The sequence below is a fragment of the Scyliorhinus torazame genome, chromosome 18 (genome assembly GCF_047496885.1).
Source record: "Scyliorhinus torazame isolate Kashiwa2021f chromosome 18, sScyTor2.1, whole genome shotgun sequence".
In the NCBI taxonomy this organism is placed as follows: domain Eukaryota; kingdom Metazoa; phylum Chordata; class Chondrichthyes; order Carcharhiniformes; family Scyliorhinidae; genus Scyliorhinus; species Scyliorhinus torazame.
The window spans coordinates 329,273-353,044 of record NC_092724.1 but is presented as its reverse complement, the minus strand read 5'-3'; the positions used below and the strand labels follow the sequence as shown (position 1 = coordinate 353,044).

General features: G+C 46.0%; 1 protein-coding gene across 4 annotated transcripts in view; it reads left to right on the top strand.

Moving 5' to 3' along the window:
- LOC140394882 (casein kinase I) overlaps nt 1–23,772 on the top strand; it is a 151,887-nt gene that overhangs the window by 116,006 nt on the left and 12,109 nt on the right. For 2 of the 4 annotated variants that reach the window (XM_072482033.1, XM_072482032.1), the window contains exon 11: nt 7,237–7,341. The exons of the other annotated variants lie outside the window; for them this stretch is intronic. In XM_072482033.1, the coding sequence (XP_072338134.1) occupies nt 7,237–7,341 (105 nt within the window). The remainder of the gene's footprint in view (nt 1–7,236; nt 7,342–23,772) is intronic. 4 annotated transcript variants of the gene reach the window in all.

The window sequence follows — 23,772 nt, the reverse complement described above, 5'->3', positions numbered from 1 at the left end:
AAGGTGTGGAATGCCCTGCCTGCAACAGTAGTGGACTCGCCAACACTAAGGGTATTCAAATGGTCATTGGATAGACATATGGACGATAAGGGAATAGTGTAGATGGGCTTTAGAGTGGTTTCACAGGTCGGCACAACATCGAGGGCCGAAGGGCCTGTACTGTGCTGTAATGTTCTATGTTCTAAGAACTTAAACTCGGATGAAGTTTTTTTTTTACAAGACACTTGTGTATCTGGGATCAGATGAGGCTGCGCAAAGGGTGTGTGGGGCAGGTTTTTCATTCTGGTTTTGACGACAGGGCCAGGTGCACGGTGATTCTAATTAACAAAAGAGTTCAGTTTTCCTCCTCTAAGATTATCGCCGACCCCAATGGCCGATATATCATTATCTGTGTCTCACTGGTGAACAGCTGTCATGGTCAACATTTACACTCAAATGGGAGAGCAGCCTGTCTTCCTCTGGGACTGTGGCGTCATTTCCTATGAGACCTCTCGATTATGAGAGCAACAGTTCTGTGGTGGCTGTAACTCATTTTGAATGCAAGCAGAATGGGACTGCATCAGTGAAATGTCAAAAACAGAGCAAGAATAAACAGCCGGTTTTGCCTTGTTAATCTTTCAGGTGCAGATTTGCATTTTTGGTATTTTGGGTCCAAGAATAAATATCATTCCCGAGTTGGGGTTCAGTTGAATCATGTTCATGGTTTTTTAATCATCTTTTCTTGTCTGGGCATTAGCTTCTGTTTACCTTGTTTCAGGGGCAGGAAGGATCCAAACAGTTGATGTGAGGTCAGCTGAAATTGATCCCTAATGCTTGAGTGTAACTAAGTGGTAATGGGCAGCCCCTTTATTGTAGCTCGTAATGTGCTTTAATTTTAAGTGACATTTAAAGAGGTTGGCACTTAAAATGTGGATAAATCGTGTTCATACTTCCAACTGTGTACAGCTGTTTATAACTGTAAACTAGTTTTCCAGCCATCAGTGTAACTGTGGGCCAATAAAGTGCGGTTGATTAAAAACAGTTAGCTACAGATGATCGGGAAATATTGGAAATAGCTGCAGCTTAAACCATGATGTTTAAACCATATCTGCTTTTCGTACATCGAGCATGAAACCATTGAGTGAAACCATTGAGTATGATTCCTCGGTGTGACACAAGTCACAAAAACACTCTGACATCCAGTATCATCCAATCGAGTTCAACTTGGTTCAATCACCTTGACGCAGTGATCTTGGCTGTAAGTCTTTTGTTCAGGATGTTTTCCAGATGTATGCTCGGTTGTCACTTTTTGAGTTCTGATATTACAGCTCAATCTGTAGACAAGCAAAAGGTTTTGAAAGAGAAATGGGGCTTAAAAAGGGGCAAGAGACTAAATAAATAATGGACAGTGTAGGTATAACATTCAAAGTAAAAAAAATTTACTATTTTCTAAAAATGTTCCATTTGACTATATTATGATATACACAAGATTAAACCCAATAGAAGACAAATGAAGAAGCTGGAGTTTAAATCAAGCAGTAGCTTATTAGCTTAATTTTAAACCCTTCGTCATTTGAATTCTGTTTAGCATCTGTCCTGATTCAGAGCAGAAGTGAGTATAAATTTCAAATTCATATTCATGGTTAGACTTACATTGAAATTGTTGCTTTTAACCAAAACATTAAACTTGTCAGAGAATACAACAGGATACAGATAGGCTGCAAACTTGGACAGAGAAATGGCAGATGGAATTTAACCCGGACAAATGCGAGGTGATGCATTTTGGTCGATCCAATTCAGGTGGGAGCTATAAAATAAATGGCAGAACCATCAGGAGCAGAGACACAGAGATCTGGGCGTGCAGGTCCACAGATCCTTAAAAGTGGCAGCTCAGGTGGAAATGGTGGTAAAGAAAGCATATGGCATGCTTGTCTTCACAGGACGGGATATCGACTATAAAAGCTCGAAAATTATGTTACAATTATATAGAACGTTGGTTAGGCCACATTTGGAATACTGTGTCCAATTCTGGTCACCGCACTACCAGAAGGACGTGGAGGTTTTGGAGAGAGTACAGAAAAGGTTTTACCAGGATGTTGCCTGGTATGGAGGGTATTGGCTATGAGGAGAGATTGAATAAACTGGGATTGTTCTCCCTAGAGAGATGGAGCGAGGGGCGTCTTGATAGAAGTTTATAAAATTATTAGGGGCATAGATATGGTAAGCAGTTGGAGGCCTTTTTTGGAAGTGGTGGCCTGGAATGCACGGCCAAGTGAGGTGGTTGAGGCAGATACGTTAGTGACCTTTCAGACTTACATAGAACATACATAGAACAATACAGCGCAGTACAGGCCCTTCGGCCCACGATGTTGCACCGAAACAAAAGCCATCTAACCTACACTATACCATTATCATCCATATGTTTATCCAATAAACTTTTAAATGCCCTCAATGTTGGCGAGTTCACTACTGTAGCAGGTAGGGCATTCCACGGCCTCACTACTCTTTGCGTAAAGAACCTACCTCTGACCTCTGTCCTATATCTATTACCCCTCAGTTTAAAGTTATGTCCCCTCGTGCCAGCCATTTCCATCCGCGGGAGAAGGCTCTCACTGTCCACCCTATCCAACCCCCTAATCATTTTGTATGCCTCTATTAAGTCTCCTCTTAACCTTCTTCTCTCCAACGAAAACATCCTCGAGTCCATCAGCCTTTCCTCATAAGATTTTCCCTCCATACCAGGCAACATCCTGGTAAATCTCCTCTGCACCCGCTCCAAAGCCTCCACGTCCTTCCTATAATGCGGTGACCAGAACTGTACGCAATACTCCAAATGCGGCCGTACCAGAGTTCTGTACAGCTGCAACATGACCTCCTGACTCCGGAACTCAATCCCTCTACCAATAAAGGCCAACACTCCATAGGCCTTCTTCACCACCCTATCAACCTGGGTGGCAACTTTCAGGGATCTATGTACATGGACACCTAGATCCCTCTGCTCATCCACACTTTCAAGAACTTTACCATTAGCCAAATATTCCACATTCCTGTTATTCCTTCCAAAGTGAATCACCTCACACTTCTCTACATTAAACTCCATTTGCCACCTCTCAGCACAGCTCTGCAGCTTATCTATATCCCTCTGTAACCTGCTACTTCCTTCCACACTATCGACAACACCACCGACTTTAGTATCGTCTGCAAATTTACTCACCCACCCTTCTGCGCCTTCCTCTAGGTCATTGATAAAAATGACAAACAGCAACGGCCCCAGAACAGATCCTTGTGGTACTCCACTTGTGACTGAACTCCATTCTGAACATTTCCCATCAACCACCACCCTCTGTCTTCTTTCAGCTAGCCAATTTCTGATCCACATCTCTAAATCACCCTCAATCCCCAGCCTCCGTATTTTCTGCAATAGCCTACCGTGGGGAACCTTATCAAACGCTTTGCTGAAATCCATATACACCACATCAACTGCTCTACCCTCGTCTACCTGTTCAGTCACCTTCTCAAAGAACTCGATAAGGTTTGTGAGGCATGACCTACCCTTCACAAAGCCATGCTGACTATCCCTGATCATATTATTCCTATCTAGATGATTATAAATCTTGTCTCTTATAATCCCCTCCAAGACTTTACCCACTACAGACGTGAGGCTCACCGGTCTATAGTTGCCGGGGTTGTCTCTGCTCCCTTTTTGAACAAAGGGACCACATTTGCTGTCCTCCAGTCCTCTGGCACTAGTCCTGTAGCCAATGATGACATAAAAATCAAAGCCAAAGGTCCAGCAATCTCTTCCCTGGCCTCCCAGAGAATCCTAGGATAAATCCCATCAGGTCCCGGGGACTTATCTATTTTCAGCCTGTCCAGAATTGCCAACACCTCTTCCCTACGTACCTCAATGCCATCTATTCTATTAGCCTGGGGCTCAGCATTCTCCTCCACAACATTATCTTTTTCCTGAGTGAATACTGACGAAAAATATTCATTTCGTATTGCGCCTATCTCTTCAGACTCCACACACAATTTCCCATCCCTGTCCTTGACTGGTCCTACTCTTTCCCTAGTCATTCGCTTATTCCTGACATACCTATAGAAAGCTTTTGGGTTTTCCTTGATCCTTCCTGCCAAATACTTCTCATGTCCCCTCCTTGCTCGTCTTAGCTCTCTCTTTAGATCCTTCCTCGCTACCTTGTAACTATCCATCGCCCCAAACAAAACTTCACACTTCATCTTCACATAGGCCTCCTTCTTCCTCTTAACAAGAGATTCCACTTCCTTGGTAAACCACGGTTCCCTTGCTCGACGCCTTCCTCCCTGTCTGGCCGGTACATACTTATCAAGAACACGCAGTAGCTGATCCTTGAACAAGCTCCACTTATCCAGTGTGCCCAACACTTGCAGCCTACTTCTCCACCTTATCCCCCCCAAGTAACGTCTAATGGCATCATAATTGCCCTTCCCCAGCTATAACTCTTGCCCTGCGGTGTATACTTATCCCTTTCCATCATTAACGTAAACGTCACCGAATTGTGGTCACTGTCCCCAAAGTGCTCTCCTACCTCCAAATCCAACACCTGGCCTGGTTCATTACCCAAAACCAAATCCAACGTGGCCTCGCCTCTTGTTGGCCTGTCAACATATTGTGTCAGGAAACTCTCCTGCACACACTGTACAAAAAACGACCCATCTAATGTACTCGAACTATATCTTTTCCAGTCAATATTTGGAAAGTTAAAGTCTCCCATAATAACTACCCTGTTACTTTCGCTCTTATCCAGGATCATCCTCGCCATCCTTTCCTCTACATCCCTAGAACTATTTGGAGGCCTATAGAAGACTCCCAACAGTGTGACCTCTCCTTTCATGTTTCTAACCTCAGCCCATACTACCTCGGAAGATGAGTCCCCATCTAGCATCCTCTCCGCCACCGTAATACTGCTCTTGACTAGCAGCGCCACACCTCCCCCTCTTTTGCCTCCTTCTCTGAGCTTACTAAAACACCTAAACCCCGGAACCTGCAACATCCATTCCTGTCCCTGCTCTATCCATGTCTCCGAAATGGCCACAACATCGAAGTCCCAGGTACCAACCCATGCTGCCAGTTCCCCTACCTTATTTCGTATACTCCTGGCATTGAAGTAGACACACTTCAAACCACCTACCTGAACACTGGCCCCCTCCTGCGACGTCAAATCTGTGCTCCTGACCTCTATACTCTCATTCTCCCTTACCCTAAAACTACAATCCAGGTTCCCATGCCCCTGCTGCATTAGTTTAAACCCCCCCCCCAAAGAGCACTAACAAATCTCCCCCCCAGGATATTTGTGCTCCTCAGGTTCAGATGTAGACCATCCTGTCTGTAGAGGTCCCACCTTCCCCAGAAAGAGCCCCAGTTATCCAGAATGTAATGTCATTAAATGTTCCAAGATGCTGTATCGTAAAACAAAGGATGATATCGAGCGAGCCTCATAAGGAGGTTAGGTCAGTAACCAAACGCATGCTCAAAAAGGTAGGTTTTAAGGAGCATATTAAATGAGAAAGGAAGGTGTAGGGAGGGAATTCTGGAACTTTGGGGCTTAAGGAACAGGCACCAATGGTGAAGCAATTGAAATTGAGAATCCACAAGAAACTAGCATTAGAGGAGCACAGGCATCTCAGAGTTGTGGAGCTGAAGGAGATGACGAGATAGGAAGGGGCAAGGCCATGGAGGGATTTGAAAACCAAGGTAAGAATTTTAAAGTCAAGATTTAATTTGAGCGGGAGCCATTGTAGGTCACTGAGCACAAGGGTGAATGAGAATTTGTGCGAGGTGAGGGCATGGGCAGCAGTGTTTTGAATGACTCATTTACTAAGGGAAAACTTAGTTCTGACTAGGAGTGCAAGAGGATAGTTGAGACTAGAGGTAACAACGGCATGAATGAGGAGAAGAGATGAAACTGGCAAAGTAGGCTGATGTTGTGTTGATGGAAATAAGCGATCTTCGTGATGGCTTGAATATCAGGTCACAAGCTAATCTCTGGATCAAATGTGACGCCAAAGTCATGAAGAGGCTGACTTCATCTCAGACTGTTGCCAGGGAATGGACTTTGGAGTGGGTACCGTAAACAATGGCTTCAGTCTTCTGGATATTTAATTGGATGAGATTTCCGCTCATCCAGTACTATTGGATAAGCTGTCTGACAATTTTACAACACTGGAGGAGTTGAGAGGTGTGGTGAGGTAGAGCTGGATGTTGTCCACCTACAGGTGAAAACTAGCTCTGCTTTTGGATGATATCACCAAGGGACATTGGGCAGATGAAAAATAATGTCCCTCTGGAGGCAACCACATGAGAGCAGTCCCACCCAGCTGTACAACAGTAGAGAGGCGGTGAAGGAAGATGGTTTGGTCAGCCATGCTAAAGGCTTTAGCTGGTCGAGAAATACGAAGAGTGAAAGTTTATGTTTGTCACTGTCCCATAAGGCCTTTGGTAAGAGTCATTTTGGTACTATGGCAGGGGCAGAAATCTGATTAGAGGCATTCAAGCCCAATGTTCCAGAAAAGATGGCAATAGACTTGGCACCAACACATTCAAGAACTTCAGAAAGGAAAGGTGGGGTTGGAGATTAGAGTTTAGTTTGTCAAGGACAATGGGCCAAAAGTTGTTTTTTTGAGGAGAGAGTTGATGACAACTTATTTAAAGGAGGGAGGGGCAACACCAGAAGAGAGGGAACTTTACAAAACTGGCTAACGGGAACGTGGGTGTTTAGTGGGAGAAGGAGGGAGGTCTCTTTTGTAAGGGGCAACGAAAGGAGTCCACACCAAGTTATAGAGAAAAACAAAACTTATTTTATTTAGCACGTTAATTATTATGTACAGCTCCAGTATTTTCCTACCGCGCCTTCTCTGGCTGGCCGACTCTATTTATACAGACACGTTGGCAAGTGAAAGCTTTTCCAAACCCTAAAACGAGTTCTAAAGCTAGGGATAATAAATGGGTTGCTTTTATGGAGGTCGGGTTTTTTTCTCTTTCTGCTAGAATTGCTCTTGCACCTTAACCATTATTATTTTCTGTTTTCTCACTGATATTGCCTCAACCCGTTGTCGTCATCTTCACTGTCACTTATTTTCTAATGCACTCTGCAATTTTAATTTGGCAGATTTACTAATTTTGCTTTTTATATAATTGCTGTATCTGCTTGCCTGAGCATGATTCTCTCCTTTGTGTTTTTTTTTCTCTCTATTTTTCTCTCTTTTTAACATGGGCAGTTGGCAGATCGCAATGGAGCTTGGGAACCTCATTCCACCTGTCAGCCCAGTACACAACATTTGGGAACACATCTGGCATCAGACAAACTCGGAGGTTCCGTACAGGTACTTTCTGCGTTGGTTGCACATTCTAACCATACTTTGGTGTGTTGCTTATAAAGCTGATGTGCCATCCTTGCAAACTAATTTAATTTCTATTGTACCTAGCATTTGTATTCTCCATTTTTAATTCTGCATTATAATTGGATTTCTTGTGATGTTCGTAATGTAATCTATTTATGATACTCAGTTTAACTGTGTGGTAATAAGTAGCTGGTTACACAGCTGTATAGTATCAGTGATGTGGAGATGCCGGCGTTGGACTGGGGTGAGCACAGTAAGAAGTCTCACAACACCAGGTTAAAGTCCAACAGGTTTGTTTCAAATCACTAGCTTTCGGAGCACTTCACCTGAGGAAGGAGCAGTGCTCCGAAAGCTAGTGATTTGAAACAAATCTGTTGGGCTTTAACCTGGTGTTGTAAGACTTCTTACTGTATAGTATCAGAGTGCTGCTAATTTATTAATCTACTAAAAATTAGTGAAATGGAGGGAACCAAATATGCCACACTTCATTTCTGTTCAGATTTTGGTGTAAACCAAATGGTTGACAATCCAGCAATATGCAGCTAGCCAAGATCCACAATTGTCAAACATTGAAAGAGAGAGCAGTATCATAACCTGCCCTAAATAATATGAACCAGCAAGGCTCTAGGTTCAATGTCTGATTTATATTGAGTTCCTGAGGAGCAGCCTTTTTACAGAGGGTGCTACGTAGGTGGAATGTGTGGTTGAGGCAGGGACATTGAGAACATTTAAAAGGCATTTGGACAGATACATGGATAGGAAAGGTTTAGAGGGATATGGACCAAATTCAGGCAAATGGGGTTAGCTTCGATGAGCTTTTTGGTTGGAATGGACCAGTTTGGGCCGAAGGGCGTGTCTCCATGCTGTGGATTCTATGATAACAGAATTCATTTAAGGTGTAGGGCTATAATTAAAATGGACCTCTGCTGAAGGTTCTCCGGGTGGTTTAGGGGTTAAAATCAGAATGGTTACAGCACAAAAGGAGACCATTCGGCCATTGTGTCTATGCAGGATCGCTAAGAGCTATTCAGCTAGCCCCACCTTTTCCTTGTAATCCTGCATTTTGTTTCTCTTCAGATAGCCATCCAATGCCCTTTGGAAGCACACAATTGAATCTGCCTCCGTTCTCAGGCAGTTCATTTCATATCCTAATATCTGCTGGGAATAAATGGTTTTTTTTACAAGTGCGGTGGCATTGGTTGGCACTGCTGCCTTTCAGCGACAGGGACCCGGGTTCGGCTCCGACATTGGGTGACTGTCTGTGTGGTTTACACATTCTCCCCAAATCAGCGTGGGTTTTCTATGGGTGAGCGATTTCCTGCCACAGACCAAAGGTGTGCAGGTTAGGTGGATTGGCCATGATAAGTTACCCCTTCATGTGCAAAGCATTTGATGGGGCAAGGAGTGGGCCTGGGTAGGGTGTTCTTTTTGGAGGGTAGTGCATACCCGATGGGCCGAATGGCCTCCTCTGCTGTAGGAATTCTCTGATGATTCCACGTCCCTTCTGATTCTTTTGCCAAACACTTTGATTTTGTGGCCCCTGGCTCTTGACTCTTACACCCCCATGGGAACAGTCTCTTGGTCTACTGTGTCCAGGCCCCTTTGAACACCTCTGTAAAATCTCTTCTCGACCGTCTCTAAATCCCAACCACATTGATCGATTCATGTGACTGGAGTGTCTCATCTAAAACCATTCACGTAAATCCTTTCAGCATCTTCTCAATTGCTGACTCATCCTTCCTAAAGTGAGATACCCAAAATAAACCAAAGTTAATCGCCTGGGCTGCCAAAATTTCCCGGGACGCCGGTCCGACGCCCTCCCGCAATTCTCCCAAGCGGCGGGAACGGGCCGGTCGAGTTTCGCGGGTCGCAGGCCGGAGAATCGCTGGAGACACCCAAAATGGCGATTCTCCGGCACCCCCGCTATTCTCAGGCCCGGATGGGCCGAGCAGCCAGGCCAAAACGGCGGGTTCCCCCCGGCGCCGTCCACACCTGGTCGCTGCCGTCGTGAGCGGTGCGTGGACGCTGGGGGGGCGGCCTGCGGGGGGATCCTGCACCGGGGGGTACCTGAAATGTGGGGTGGCCCGCGATCGGTGCCCACCGATCATCGGGCTATCCTCTCTGAAGGAGGACCTCCTTCCTTCCGCGGCCCCGCAAGATCTGTCCGCCATCTTCTTGCGGGGCGGACTTAGAGAGGACGGCAACCACGCATGCGCGGATTGGCGCCAGCCAACCCGCGCATCTATGCGGCGCCGCCGTTACGCGGGAGACGAGGCCTGGCGCGTGTAGATGACGCGGCCCCGATCCTGGCCCATTGTCCGGGCCTGAATCGGTCAGGATCGGGGCCGTTTCGCGCCGTCGTGAACCTCGACGGCGTTCACGACGGCGCAGCCACTTCGGCGCGGGAGTGGAGAATCGCGCCCACTACCTTCACACAGGAACAGAGGGTGTATTGAGCGCCTGGAGCCTGTTCTGCAATTTAGCAGGATTGTGGCTGATCTGAATCTCAATTCCATTCACTTTCTAATAAGCCGGTTAGTAATCTATGTATTTCGCTGTTGGGTGGGATCCGGCCTGTCTCAGGCTATGCTAATCACAGTGCTCACCTGCCTGCCGGCACTCGCTGCTAGGTTTGTCACAAGAATACTGGAAGGAAATCCTGGACACCAGCTGACACCCACTATCTCTTCAGCATGGTTCCCCCTTAGGTGAAGAGTACAGAGGATTAAGTAAAATTCAGGGGCAAAAACTTCTTGAGGAATGGGGAGAATTGACTGATGATTTTCTTTTGTCAATTGCTGATTATAGATGAGTGTTGTATATTTGGATCTTTCCGGTTTCCTGCCAGTACTAACCATCTTTTTGAACCGAAGTGTGACCATGCAGTGGTGTGCATTAGAATGTGCATTCTTAATCTTACACCAATAACATTGTATCCATTGTATGCATTGAAAATTTTGAATATGCATGTGCACATTGAAGCCGAGGTGGTCAATGTCTTGAGATGTACTGAAAAGAAGGGATACATGAATATAATGCCTTGCTTGACAGGCCGTTGACTTCAGAGTCAACTAATTACTTTGAACTGTAATTGCATGTGGAGTGTACATTAGAACAAGATCTCACAAACAACAATGAGATAAATAACAGATGAATCTGTTTGAATATTTATAGTTAAGTCATGAGGATTGGCTAGAACATTGAAGAGAAATCTACTCTTCAAAAGAGTGGCATAGGATTTTTGGGGTTCACTGAAGCATAGATGGGATCTTGGTTTAATATTGCAACAGAAAGACAGCACCTCCAACAGTACAACACACCCTCAGCATTACAGCATCGGCTTGGGTTGTGTTTGTTTCGTAGTGGACCTGAAATTTGCTTTCTCTGTTCCAGAGGTGAAAGTTAGCACTGAGCTAAGGTTGATAAGTGCTGACAAATTGTGATTTCCTGTGTGTAGACTGTCAATCTGACAGGGTAATGATGATCTATATTCCAAGCTGCATTTATTTTTGGTGCTTGTTCAACCTTTTCCAAAATGTTTGTTTTATAAACCTACAAAATACCAGGGCAATCTCTCTTTTTGTCAGATGACTTTTCAGATCTCCCTCTGCCGTCTCAAAAGATGCTCGAAACTCCTGAAAATCACCTTCTTTCTCAGTTGGAAAGCACTTTCTCTGAGGAAAATTGCTACAACTGACTGAATTGTGCTTCCACCTGCTATGCACCCGGCACAGTCAACAAACTAACCACACCTGTTGAAATGTGTTTCCACAATTGTGCTGAAGTGTTTCTTTGCAAACTCCTATGTGGTGAAATTTCTGTTATTCTTCTGGGAGGGGCATTGGCACCAGTACTGGGGAAGGAGGGCGCTGTTCCAAACTGCCTCTGCTTTTACCAAACACTTCGATTTTGTATCCCCTGGTTCTTGACTCTTACACCCAATGGAACCAGTTTCACTGGATCTACTCTGTGCAGGTCCCTTATGATTTTGAACACCTCTATAAAATCTCTTCTGGACCTTCTCTTAATAATAAAATCATTGAATTTACAGTGCAGAAGGAGGCCCATCGAACCTGCACCAGCCCTTACAAAGTGCACCCTAAAGAAGCCCACAGATCTACCCTATCCCCGTAACCCAGTCACCCCCACTTAATATTTTTTGGACATTAAGGGCAATTTAGTATGGCCAATCCACCTAACCCGCACGTGTTTGGACTGTGGGAGGAAACCGGAGCACCCGGAGGAAACCCACGCAGACACGGGGAGAAAGTGCAGACTCCGCACAGACAGTGACCCAGCTGGGAATTGAACCTGGGGCCCTGGAGCTGTGAAGCAACTGTGCTAGCCACTATGCTGCCATGCTGCCCCTAGCTTCATTGATCTATTCACATGACTGAAGTCTCTCATCTGAAACCATTTGTGCAAATCTTTCAGCATTCTCTCAATTGCTGACTTATCCTTCCAGGGGCACAATGTCCTACAATGCTCCTGTGTATAAATAGTAGTTTTGGTTGATTTTGGGTATCTCACTTTAGGAAGGATGAGACAGCAATCGACTGTGGGATGGTGTTGGCCTGAATCATGCTGGGACCAGAGTCCTGGCAAATTCATGTTTAAAATTCTTTCATGGGACATGGACGTCGCTGTGCCAGCGTTTATTGCCCATCCCTAATTGCCCTTGAGGGGCAGTTAAGAGTCACCTCTTAACTGAGGGTCTGGAGTCACGTGTATACCAGACCGGGTAAGGACGGCACATTTCCTTCTCGCAAGGACATTAGTGAACCAGATGGGTTTTTCCGACAATGCTTAATGGTCATCATTAGACTTTTAATTCCAGATATTTTATTGAGTTTAAATTCCATCATCTGCCGCGGTGGGATTTGAACCCGGGTCCCCAGTTCATTACCCTGGGTTTCTGGATTGCTAGTCCAGCGACAATACCACTATGCCACCACCTGAACCGCATAACTAGGGCCGTAGATAGGGCTTTAAACTAAATAGTGGGAGGGCAGTCAAGGCAGGACTACGGGTGTTGTACCTAAATGCGCACAGTACACGAAACAAGGTAAATGAGCTTGTTACACACATTGAAATTGGCTGGTACGATGTTGTGGGCATCACAGAGGCGTGGCTACAAGGGGATCAGGGCTGGGATCTAAATATCCAAGGATATGTGTCCTATCGAAAGGACAGGCAGATGGGCAAAGGGGGAGGGGGTTACATTGTTCAGAAGGAATGAAGTTAAATCAATAGCAAGAAGCGATATAGGGTCTCCGGCGTAGATTCTGTGTGGGTAAAGTTGTGGAATGGCAAAGAAAAAAAGACCCTGATGGGAGTTAGGTACAGGCCCCTAGCAGTCGTCAGGATGTGGGACAGAAAATAAATCAGGAGATAGAAAAGGCATGTAAAAAAGGCAATATTACAATAATCACGGGGGACTTCAATAAGCAGGTGGACTGGGAAAATCAGGTTGGTAGCGGATCCCAAGGAAAGAAATTTGTGGAATGCCTATGAGATAGTTTTGTGGAGCAGCTTGAGGTAGAGCCCACTAGGGAACAGGCAATTCTGGATTTGGTGATGTGTAATGACTTGATTAGAGAACTAAAGAACAAAGAAATGTACAGCACAGAACAGGCCCTTCGACCCTCTAAGCCTTCACTGACTATGCAGCCCGTCTAACCTAAAACCTTTTACACTTCCGGGGTCCGTATCCCTCTATTCCCATCCTATTTGTATATTTGTCAAGATGCCCCTTAAACGTCACTATCGTCCCTGCTTCCACCACCACCTCCGGCAGCGAGTTCCAGGCTCCCACTACCCTCCATATATTAAAAAAAAGTCCCTCACACAGGATTTTTCACAGTAACTTAATTGCAGCATTAATGTAAGCCTACTTGTGACACTAATAAAGATTATTATCTCCTCTAAACTTTGCCCCTTGCACCTTAAACCTATGCCCCGTAGTAATTGACTCTTCCACCCTGGGAAAAAGTATCCACTCTGTATGTGCCTCTCATAATCTTGAAGACTTCCATCAGGTCGCCCCTCAACCTCCGTCGTTCCAGTGAGAACAAACCAAGTTTCTCCAACCGCTCCTCATAGCTAATGCCCTCCATATCAGGCAACATCCTGGTAAATCTCTTCTGTACCCTCTACAAAACCTCCACATGCTTCTCGCAGTGTGACAAGAATGAAACACTCTATTCCAAGTGTGGCCTAACTAAGGTTCTGTACAGCTGCAGCATGACTTTCCAATTTTTATACTTAATGCCCCGGCCAATGAAGGCAAGCATGCCGTATGCCTTCTGGTCTACCTTCTCCACCTACATTGCCACTTTCAGTGATCTGTGGACCTGTACACTCAGATCTCTCTGCCTGTTGATACTCTTGAGGGTTCTGCTGTTTACTGTATATTTCCTACCTTTATTAGACTTTCCAATACCTCATTTGTCTGGATTAAACTCCATCTGCCATCTCTCCGCCCAAGTCTCCAATCGCTCTATATCCTGCTGTATCCTCTTGACAGTCCTCATCACTATCCACAATTCCACCAACCTTTGTGATGTCCGCAAACTTACTAATCAGACCGGATACATTTTCCACCAAATCATTTTTATATATATATATAACAAATAGCAAAGGTCCCAGCACTGTTCCCTGCGGAACACCACGAGTCACAGCCCTCCAATCAGAAACGCACCCTTCCACTGCTACCCTATGGCTGATCATCCAACTCAATAGCCTAATCCCACTTTCCCCCATATTCTTTGATCCCCTTTGCCCTAAGTGCTATATCTAACTGCTTCTTGATACCATACAATATTTTGACTCAACTACTTCCTGTGGTAATGAATTCCACAGGCTCACCACTCTCTGCGTGAAGAAATGTCTCCTCACCTCTGTCCTAAATGTAGACTACAAACAACAAAGGTCCCAGCACTGATCCCTGCGGAACACTACGAGTCACAGCCTTTCATTCAGAAAAGCACCCTTCCACTGCTACCCTGTCTCTTCTATGACCGAGCAAGTTCTGTATCCATCTTGCCAGCTCACCTCTGATCCCATGTGACTTCACCTTCTGCACCAGTCTGCCATGAGGGACCTTGTCAAAGGCCTTACTAAACTCCATGTAGACTACATCCACTGCCCTGCCTTCAATCTCTTCAGCACTTCCACGTAAAACTCGATCAAGCTAGTGAGACACAACCTCATCTTCACAAAACCATGCTGTCTCTCGCTAATAAGCCCATTTTCTTCCAAATGGGAGTAAATCCTGTCTCAAAGAGCCTTCTCAAATAATTTCCCTACCACTGACGTAAGGCTCACCAGCCTATATTTTCCTGGATTATCCCTGTTACCCTTCTTAAACAAAGGAACAACATTAGCTGTTCTCCAGCCCTCTGGGACCTCACCTGTAGCTAGTGAGGATTTCCCTGAGGTGAAGGAACCCATGAGGGGCAGTGACCACAATATGATAGAATTCACCTTGCCAATTGAGAGGGAGAAGGTGGAATCAGATGTAACGGTGTTACAATTGAATAAAAGTAACTACAAAGACATGAGGGAGGAGCTGGCCAGAGTTGATTGGAAGGGGAGCCTTCCAAGGGAAGATGGTGGAACAGCACTGGCAGGAGTTTTTGGGGGTTATTCAGGAGACACAACAGAAATTCATCCCAAGGAGGAAAAAACATGCTTAGGGGAGCACGACGCAACCATGGCTGACAAGAGAAATCAAGGACAGCGTAAAAGAAAAAGCATACAATGTGGCAAGCATTAGTGGGAAGCTTTTAAAAGCAAGCAGAGGACAACTAAAAAAAAAAAAGTAATAAGGGGTGGAAAGATGAAATATGAGTGTAAGCTAACCAGTAATATAAAAGACGATTTCAAGAGTTTTTTGATATATAAAAGTTGAGAGAGAGGCAAGAATGGTCATTGGACCACTGGAAAAATGAGGCTGGAAAAGTAGTAATAGGGAACAAAGATATGGCCAAGGAACTGAGTAGTTACTTTGCATCAGTCTTCACAGTGGAAGACACCAGTGACATACCAGAACTTCAAGGAGTCAGAGTGAGTGACGTGGCCATCACCAACAAGGAGGTGCTGGAGAAGCTGTAAGGTCTGAAGGTGGATAAATCACCTGGACCAGATGGACTACACCCCAGGGTCTAAAAGAGATAGCTGAGGAGATTGTGGAGGCATTGGTGGTGATCTTTCAGAAATCACTGGAGTCAGGAGAGTCCCAGAGGACTGGAAAATGACTAATGTAACGCCCTGTTTAAGAAGGGAGGGAGGCAGAAGTTGGGAAATTGTAGGTCCTAGTCTGACTTCGGTCGGTAAGTTAAAAGCACATTACTGCGAATGCTGGAATCTGAAATCAAAAGAGAAAATGCTGGAAAATCTCAGCAGGTCTGGCAGAGAGAGAAAAGAGCGAACGTTTCTAGTCCAGGTGACCCTTTTTCAAAGCTGGATTTTCCAGCATTTTCTCTTTCGGTCGTTAAGAGCCCATTATTAAGGATGAGATTGCAGGATACTTGGAAGTGCATGGTAAAATAGGGCTGAGTCTGCACAGCTTCTTCAAGGGAAGATCGTGCCTTTCAAATCTGTTCGAATTCTTTGAGGAAGTTAGACAAAGGAGAGCTGATGAATGTGATAAGTTTGGATTTCCAGCAGGCTTTTAACAAGATGTCGCATGGGAGGCTGCTGAATAAGATAAGAGCCCATGGTGTTAAGGTAAGATCCTGGCATGGATAGAGTATTGGCTGACTGACAGAAGGCAGAGGATGGGGATAAAGGGGTCATTTTCATGACGGCAGCCGGTGACGAGTGGTGTTCCGCAGGGGCCAGTGTTGGGACCACATCTGTTTACGATATACAGAAGATGGAACTCAGAGCATTATTGCCAAGTTTGCAGATGATACAAAGATATGTAGAGGGACAGGTTGTGTTGAGGAAGCGGGGATCCTGCAGAAGGACTTGGATAGGCTAGGATAGTGGGCAAAGAAGTGACAAATGGAATACAATGTGGAAAAGTGTGAGGTTAGGCACTTTGGTAGGAAGAATGGAGGCGTAGACTAGTTTCTAAATGGGGAAAGGCTTCGGGAATCTGAAACACAAAGGTATTTAGGAGTCCTAGTTCAGGATTCGGTTAACATGCAGGTTTAGTTGCCAGTTAGGAAGGCAAATACAATGTTAACATTCATTTGAGCCGTGTTTCTAAGGAAGGATGTTCTGGCCTTGGAGTGGGTCCGTCCAGAGGGGAGGTTCACAAGAATGATCCCTGGAATGAAGGGCTTGTCATATGAGGAGCGGCTGAGGACTCTGCGTCTGTACTGGATGGAGTTTAGAAGGATGAGGGGAATCTTATTGAAACTCTCAGAATACTGAGAGGACTGGATAGAGTGGACGTGGCGAAGGTATTTCCACTAGTCGGAGAAACTAGAACCAGAAGGCACAGCCTCAGACTGAAGGGACGATACTTTAAAACTGAGGTGAGGAATTTCTTCAGCCAGAGGGTGGTGAATCGGTGGAACACTTTGCTGCAGAAGGCTGTGGAGGCCAAATCACTGAGTGTCTTTAAGACAGACATGGGTAAGTTCTTGATTGATAAGGGGATCAGAGGTTATGAGTTGGCGAATAAGGATGAGAAAAATATCAGCCATGATTGAATGGCGAAGCAGACTCGATGGGCCAAGTGGCCTAATTCTGCTCCTATGCCTTATAGCCTAAAAGTGCACAAGTACTCTCACATTTTACTATTGCATGCAAAGTATCCCGAACTTAGTGACTGAACTTCCCGAGCACCAAAAAGACTTCCACAATTTAATTTGACACTTAAAGCAATTGCATACAAAGCAAATGCAGGGGCTGGTTTAGCACACTGAGCTAAATAGCTGGTTTCCAATGCAGAACAAGGCATCAGCGCGGGTTCAATTCCAAACAGGCGCCGGAATGTGGAGACTAGGGGCTTTTCACTAACTTTATTGAAGCCTACTTGTGACAATAAGCGATTATTATAAAATAACTGGATTCTTGAGTGTGTGAATGGATGGAGCAGTTTATTTGATGCCATTGGTATAGAACAAAGAACAAAGACATGTACAGCACAGGACCAGGCCCTTCGGCCCTCCAAGCCCGTGCTGACCATGCTGCCTGACTAAACTACAATCTTCCACACTTCCTGGGTCCGTATCCCTCTATTCCCATCCTATTCATGTATTTGTCAAGATGCCCCTTAAATGTCACTATCGTTCCTGCTTCCACCGCCTCTTCCGGCAGCGTGTTCCAGGCACCCACTACCCTCTGTGTAAAAAAAACTTGCCTCGTACATCTACTCTAAACCTTGCCCCTCGCACCTTAAACCTATGCCCCCTAGTAATTGACCCCTCTACCCTGAGGAAAAGCCTCTGACTATCCACTCTGTCTATGCCCCTCATAATTTTGTAGACCTCTATCAGGTCGCCCCCTCAGCCTCCGTCGTTCCAGTGAGAACAAACCGAGTTTATTCAACCGCTCCTCATAGCTAATGCCCTCCATACCAGGCAACATCCTGGTAAATCTCTTCTGCACCCTCTCTAAAGCCTCCACGTCCTTCTGGTAGTGTGGCGACCAGAATTGAACACTATACTCCAAGTGTGGCCTAACTAAGGTTCTATACAGCTGCAACATGACTTGCCAATTCTTATACTCAATGCCCCGGCCAATGAAGGCAAGCATGCCGTATGCCTTCTTGACTACCTTCTCCACCTGTGTTGCCCCTTTCAGTGACCTGTGGACCTGTACACCTAGATCTCTCTGACTTTCAATACTCTTGAGGGCTCTACCATTCACTGTATATTCCCTCCCTGCATTAGACCTTCCAAAATGCATTACCTCACATTTGTCCGGATTAAACTCCATCTGCTATCTCTCCACCCAAGTCTCCAAACGATCTAAATCCTGCTGTATCCTCTGACAGTCCTCATCGCTATACGCAATTCCACCAACCTTTGTGTCGTCTGCAAACTTACTAATCAGACCAGTTACATTTTCCTCCAAATCATTTATATATACTAGAAACAGCAAAGGTGCCAGCACTGATCCCTGCGGAACACCACTAGTCACAGTCCTCCAATCAGAAAAGCACCCTTCCATTGCTACTCTCTGCCCTCTATGACCTAACCAGTTCTGTATCCACCTTGCCAGCTCACCCCTGATTCCGTGTGACTTCACCTTTTGTACCAGTCTACCATTGGGCAGCACGGTAGCATTGTGGATAGCACAATTGCTTCACAGCTCCAGGGTCCCGGGTTCGATTTCGGCTTGGGGCACTGTCTGTGCGGAGTCTGCACATCCTCCCCGTGTGTGCGTGGGTTTCCTCCGGGTGCTCCGGTTTCCTCCCACAGTCCAAAGATGTGCAGGTTAGGTGGATTTGCCATGATAAATTGCCCTTAGTGTCCAAAATTGCCCTTAGTGTTGGGTGGGGTTACTGGGTTATGGGGATAGGGTGGAGGTGTTGACCTTGGGTGCGGACTCGATGGGCCGAATGGCCTCCTTCTGCACTGTAAATTCTATGATGAGGGACCTTGTCAAAGGCCTTACTGAAGTCCATATAGACAGCATCCACTGCCCTACCTGCATCAATCATCTTTGTGACCTCTTCGAAAAACTCTTATCAAGTTAATGAGACACAACCTTCCCTTCACAAAACCATGCTGCCTCTCACTAATATGTCCATTTGCTTCCAAATGGGAGTAGATCCTGTCTCGAACAATTCTCTCCAGTAATTTCCCTACCACTGACGTAAGGCTCACCGGCCTGTAATTCCCTGGATTATCCTTGCTACCCTTCTTAAACAAAGGAGCAACATTGTCTATTCTCCAGTCCTCCGGGACATCACCTGAAGACAGTGAGGATCCAAAGATTTCTGTCAAGGCCTCAGCAATTTCCTCTCCAGCCTCCTTCAGTATTCTGGGGTAGATCCCATCAGGCCCTGGGGACTTATCTACCTTAATATTTTTCAAGACGCCCAACACCTCATCTTTTTGGATCTCAATGTGACCCAGGCTATCTACACACCCTTCTCCAGACTCAACATCTACCAATTCCTTCTCTTTGGTGAATACTGATGCAAAGTATTCATTTAGTACCTCGCCCATTCCTCTGGCTCCACACATAGATTCCCTTGCCTATCCTTCAGTGCGCCAACCCTTTCCCTGGCTACCCTCTTGCTTTTTATGTACGTGTAAAAAGCCTTGGGATTTTCCTTAACCCTATTTGCCAATTACTTTTCGTGACCCCTTCTAGCCCTCCTGACTCCTTGCTTAAGTTCATTTCCTACTTTCCTTATATTCCACACAGGCTTCGTCTGTTCCCAGCCTTTTAGCCCTGACAAATGCCTCCTTTTTCTTTTTGACGAAGCCGACAATATCTCTCGTTATCCAAGATTCCCGAAATTTGTCGTATTTATCCTTCTTCCTTACAGGAACATGCCGGTCCTAAATTCCTTTCAACTGGCACTTGAAAACCTCCCACATGTCAGATGTTGATTTACCCACAAACATCCACCCCCAATCTAGGTTCTTCAGTTCCCGCCTAATATTGTTATAATTAGCCTTCCCCCAATTTAGCATATCCACCCTAGGACCACTCTTATCCTTGTCCATCAGCACTTTAAAACTTACTGAATTGTGGTCACTGTTCCCGAAATGCACCCCTACGTAAACTTCTACCACCTGGCCGGGCTCATTCCCCAATACCAGGTCCAGTACCGCCCCTTCCCTAGTTGGACTGTCTACATATTGTTTTAAGAAGCCCTCCTGGATGCTCCTTACAAACTCTGCCCCGTCTAAGCCCCTGGCACTAAGTGAGTCCCAGTCAATATTGGGGAAGTTGAAGTCTCCCATCACAACAACCCTGTTGTTTTTACTCTTTTTCAAAATCTGTCTACCTAACTGCTCCTCTATTTCCCGCTGGCTGTTGGGAGGCCTGTAGTAAACCCCCAACATTGTGACTGCACCCTTCTTATTCCTGATCTCTACCCATATAGCCTCACTGCCCTCTGAGGCGTCCTCCCGCAGTACAGCTGTGATTTTCTCCCTATAGTCAGCTAAATGCCCACAGATTTCCTCAATGAATTAAAAATTCTCACTTCAAAACCATGAGGAAAGGCTAATATTAAAAGGAAATTCTTTTTTAATCGAGCTGATGTTTGGCATGCATGAAACCTAACGTTGCGCTGAAGTTTAAAAATGAAACTACCAAGAAATTCATTTCAGAAAAGTTTCTCATTGCATGTGTGCATCACACCAGCTCTGCAGATGGAGATGCAACTAACTGTTCTAATCCAAGAGAACCTAAGCATAGGTTGTCAACCAAAGTCTGCTAGAGCTAAAGCAGTCCAGTTTTCCAGCACTGATGAGCTTTCTGCTAATGATCTAACCAAGACCAGCGATATATTGGGAATTTGATTACCCAGATTATCTGGAGCTAAATGGGAAGAATCTGGAAATTGGCCTCCCTTTTCAAATTTTATTGAATAAACCAGGCACCCCCAAATAACTTAAATCTGCCTGATTAAGAATTGCTAATGGTGTCACAAATATTTTATTCTTTTTTAATGTTTTTCTTGGGGTTTTTCTTTTTATACAAAGCGAAGATGAATGTGAAAACACACAGGAACGACATACATTGGTTACCATTCGCTATATACATCAGTTACAATTTTATGTTTTTCAGCAGGTGCCTAGTTCTGGTTAGATCTCCTGCTCCCAACTTCCCCCTTTCCTTCTGGCCCCCTCCCCTCGTTGTTGTCTGGCTTACTGTCTTCATTGATTGGGTCTCCCTCCCCGGACCTGTTTGGGTGGTGTGGTGCTCTGTATACTGTTATGTGGTTGGTACAGTTGGGTTCTGTGCCTCTTTGTTTCCTTCCGCCCCCCCCTTTATTTTTGTTTGTGTCTACGGTTCTTCTATAGATGCCCTCCTCTGGCTTATTGGATGTTGGCTCCAAACAGGTTTTGGAACAAATTGGTGAATGGCTTCCACGTTTTGTAGAAGCCCTCTTCCAACACCCAGATTTGCTTTTCTCCAGTTGGAGAAATTCCGACAGGTCGGACAGCCAGTCTGCAGCTTTGGGTGGTGCTGCTGATCGTCAGCCGAGCAGGATTCTCCAGCGGGCGATCGGAGAGGCAAAGGCGTCAGCACTCCTCCTCAAAGAATTCTGGCTGCTCTGATACCCCGCAAACTCCCACACTTGGGCACGGCTCCACCCTCATCGCCAACAGTTTGGATGTCGCCTTGAAGAAGGCTGTCCAGAACACGACAAGTCGGGGCATGACCAGAACATGTGGCTGTGGTTGGCCGGGCCTCCTTGGCACCGTTCGCATTTGTCCTCCACCTCCGGGAAGAACCTACTCATTCGGGTGGTTAAGTGATTTCTGTGCGCCACTTTCAGCTGCATTAGGCTTAGCCTCGCGCAAGTGGAGGTGGAGTTGACCCTGTGCAGTGCTTCGCTCCTGAGTCGCCACCCTATTTCAAACCCAGATCCTCCTCCCATTTTTCACTTGTGTCATCCAGTGGGGAGTGTGCCCTTTCCAGTAGTCGCCTGTACAGGTGCCTGCAGTTTCCCCACCCTAGGGTATCTGTATCTTATCTTGTTTCCCCTGGTCAGTTGGAACTGTTAGTTCCTCTAGTGTTGCCAGCCTGCTGTCTGTGGAGAAGTCCCTGACTGTCAATTAACCCCCATCCTGTCTCCACCTTTTGAAGGTGGTGTCCATTTTGACTGGTGCAAACCTGTGGGTGTTGCAGATGGGGGCCTTAATGGACATCTCGGTTAGACCAATGTACTGTCGTAGTTGATTCCACGACCTATCACCGCTGGGCTCCCTTTTCCAGGTCCCTTTCCAATAATTTGCCGCCATCCGCGCGATCACTAGTGGTTTGATCGCTAGGGCGAACAGCAACGGGCATCCCTACCTTGTGCCTCTGTGCAGCTGGAAGTACTTAGAGCTGGTGGTGTTCGCCCATGCGCTCGCCATCGGAGTGCTGTACAGGAGTTTCACCCAGGCAGTGAACCCCTTTCCAAGCCCAGTACCCCTGAGTTACCTCCATTCGACTGTCAAAGGCCTTTTCTGCGTCCAGCACTCTGGTGTCCTCTCCCTGGGTGGGGTCAATAGCATGTTTAGCAGATGCCTGATGTTCGATGTTAACAATCTACCCTTAACAAAGCCCATCTGGTCTTCTATTAACACCTCTGGAGCGCAGTTCTCCAGTCGCTTGACTAGGATCTTGGCCAGTATATTCAGCAAGATTGATGCTTGTGCTAGCGTAGGTGACAGGGTGCCCCTCGCCAGTGACTCTGTGAGCATCTCCAGAAAGTGCAGGGCTAGTGCTGCCACAAATTCTTTGTAGAAGCCCGCCGGGAATCCATCTGGTCCTGGTGTCTTCTCCACCGCATGGGAGTCGATGTTGTCCATGACTTCTCCCAGTTCTAGTGGTGCTTCCAACCCTGGGTTTCCTATGCTCCCCTACAACTGGTATGTCCAATCCATCGAGGAACCGCTTCACCCCCAAGTCCCCTGCCGGAGGTGTAGAGCCCCCGATAGGTCTTGAATGCCTCGCTGGCCTTTTCCGCTTCGTTACAAGTTTGCCTCTGCTGTCTCTAATCTGGCCATTTCCCTCGTGGCTACCTGCTTTCTCAGCTGGCGAGCTAGCAGGGCGGCTAGCCTTGTCTCCGCGTTTGTACAGGGTCTCCTGTGCCTGGCGCAGTTGGTGCACTGCGTTCCTCAAGGAGAGCAGGTCAAAGACCATTTGTAGCTTCTTCCGAGGTCGGAGCCTTGGAGTATCTCCGATCTACCTCCAGTATGGAGTCGACTATCTGTTGCCTTGCCACCCTCTCTTCCCCATCTCTTTGTGCTTTGTAAGCAATAAATTCACCCCTGATTACAGCCTTCAGCGCCTCTCAGAGTGTGGAAGGTAAGACCTCCCCATACCGGTTCTCAGTAACGACTCGTCTATGGCCTGTGATATTTTCTCGTCTGGTGCATCTGCTGTCACGGTCGCTTGTTTCTCCTGTTTTTTGTCTCCTTCTAGCCTCTGGAGTTACTGTTGTTCGGCATCCTCTCTTGTATTAAAAAACTACCAGCTGGCTCAAATCTGCTGACTACTCCGAATTCCTCCTCCATCGCTAGAGGTTTTCTGGTCTTCACCAAGTGATTCTTCACAACAACAGAGTTCAGATCAGGAATTTGACGCATCAAGATTTGCAGGCAGCAATAAAAAAAATGTGTTTTTTTTTAAAGATTTGAAGGCAGGAAACATTGTTGTGACGATTTGAAGTTATATTTTCTTTGTATATGCTTGTATCAGAAATGGATATATCATAAATAGATATGCCATCAATGTAAAAAGACATCTATCCATGAAATGTTCATCGCTACT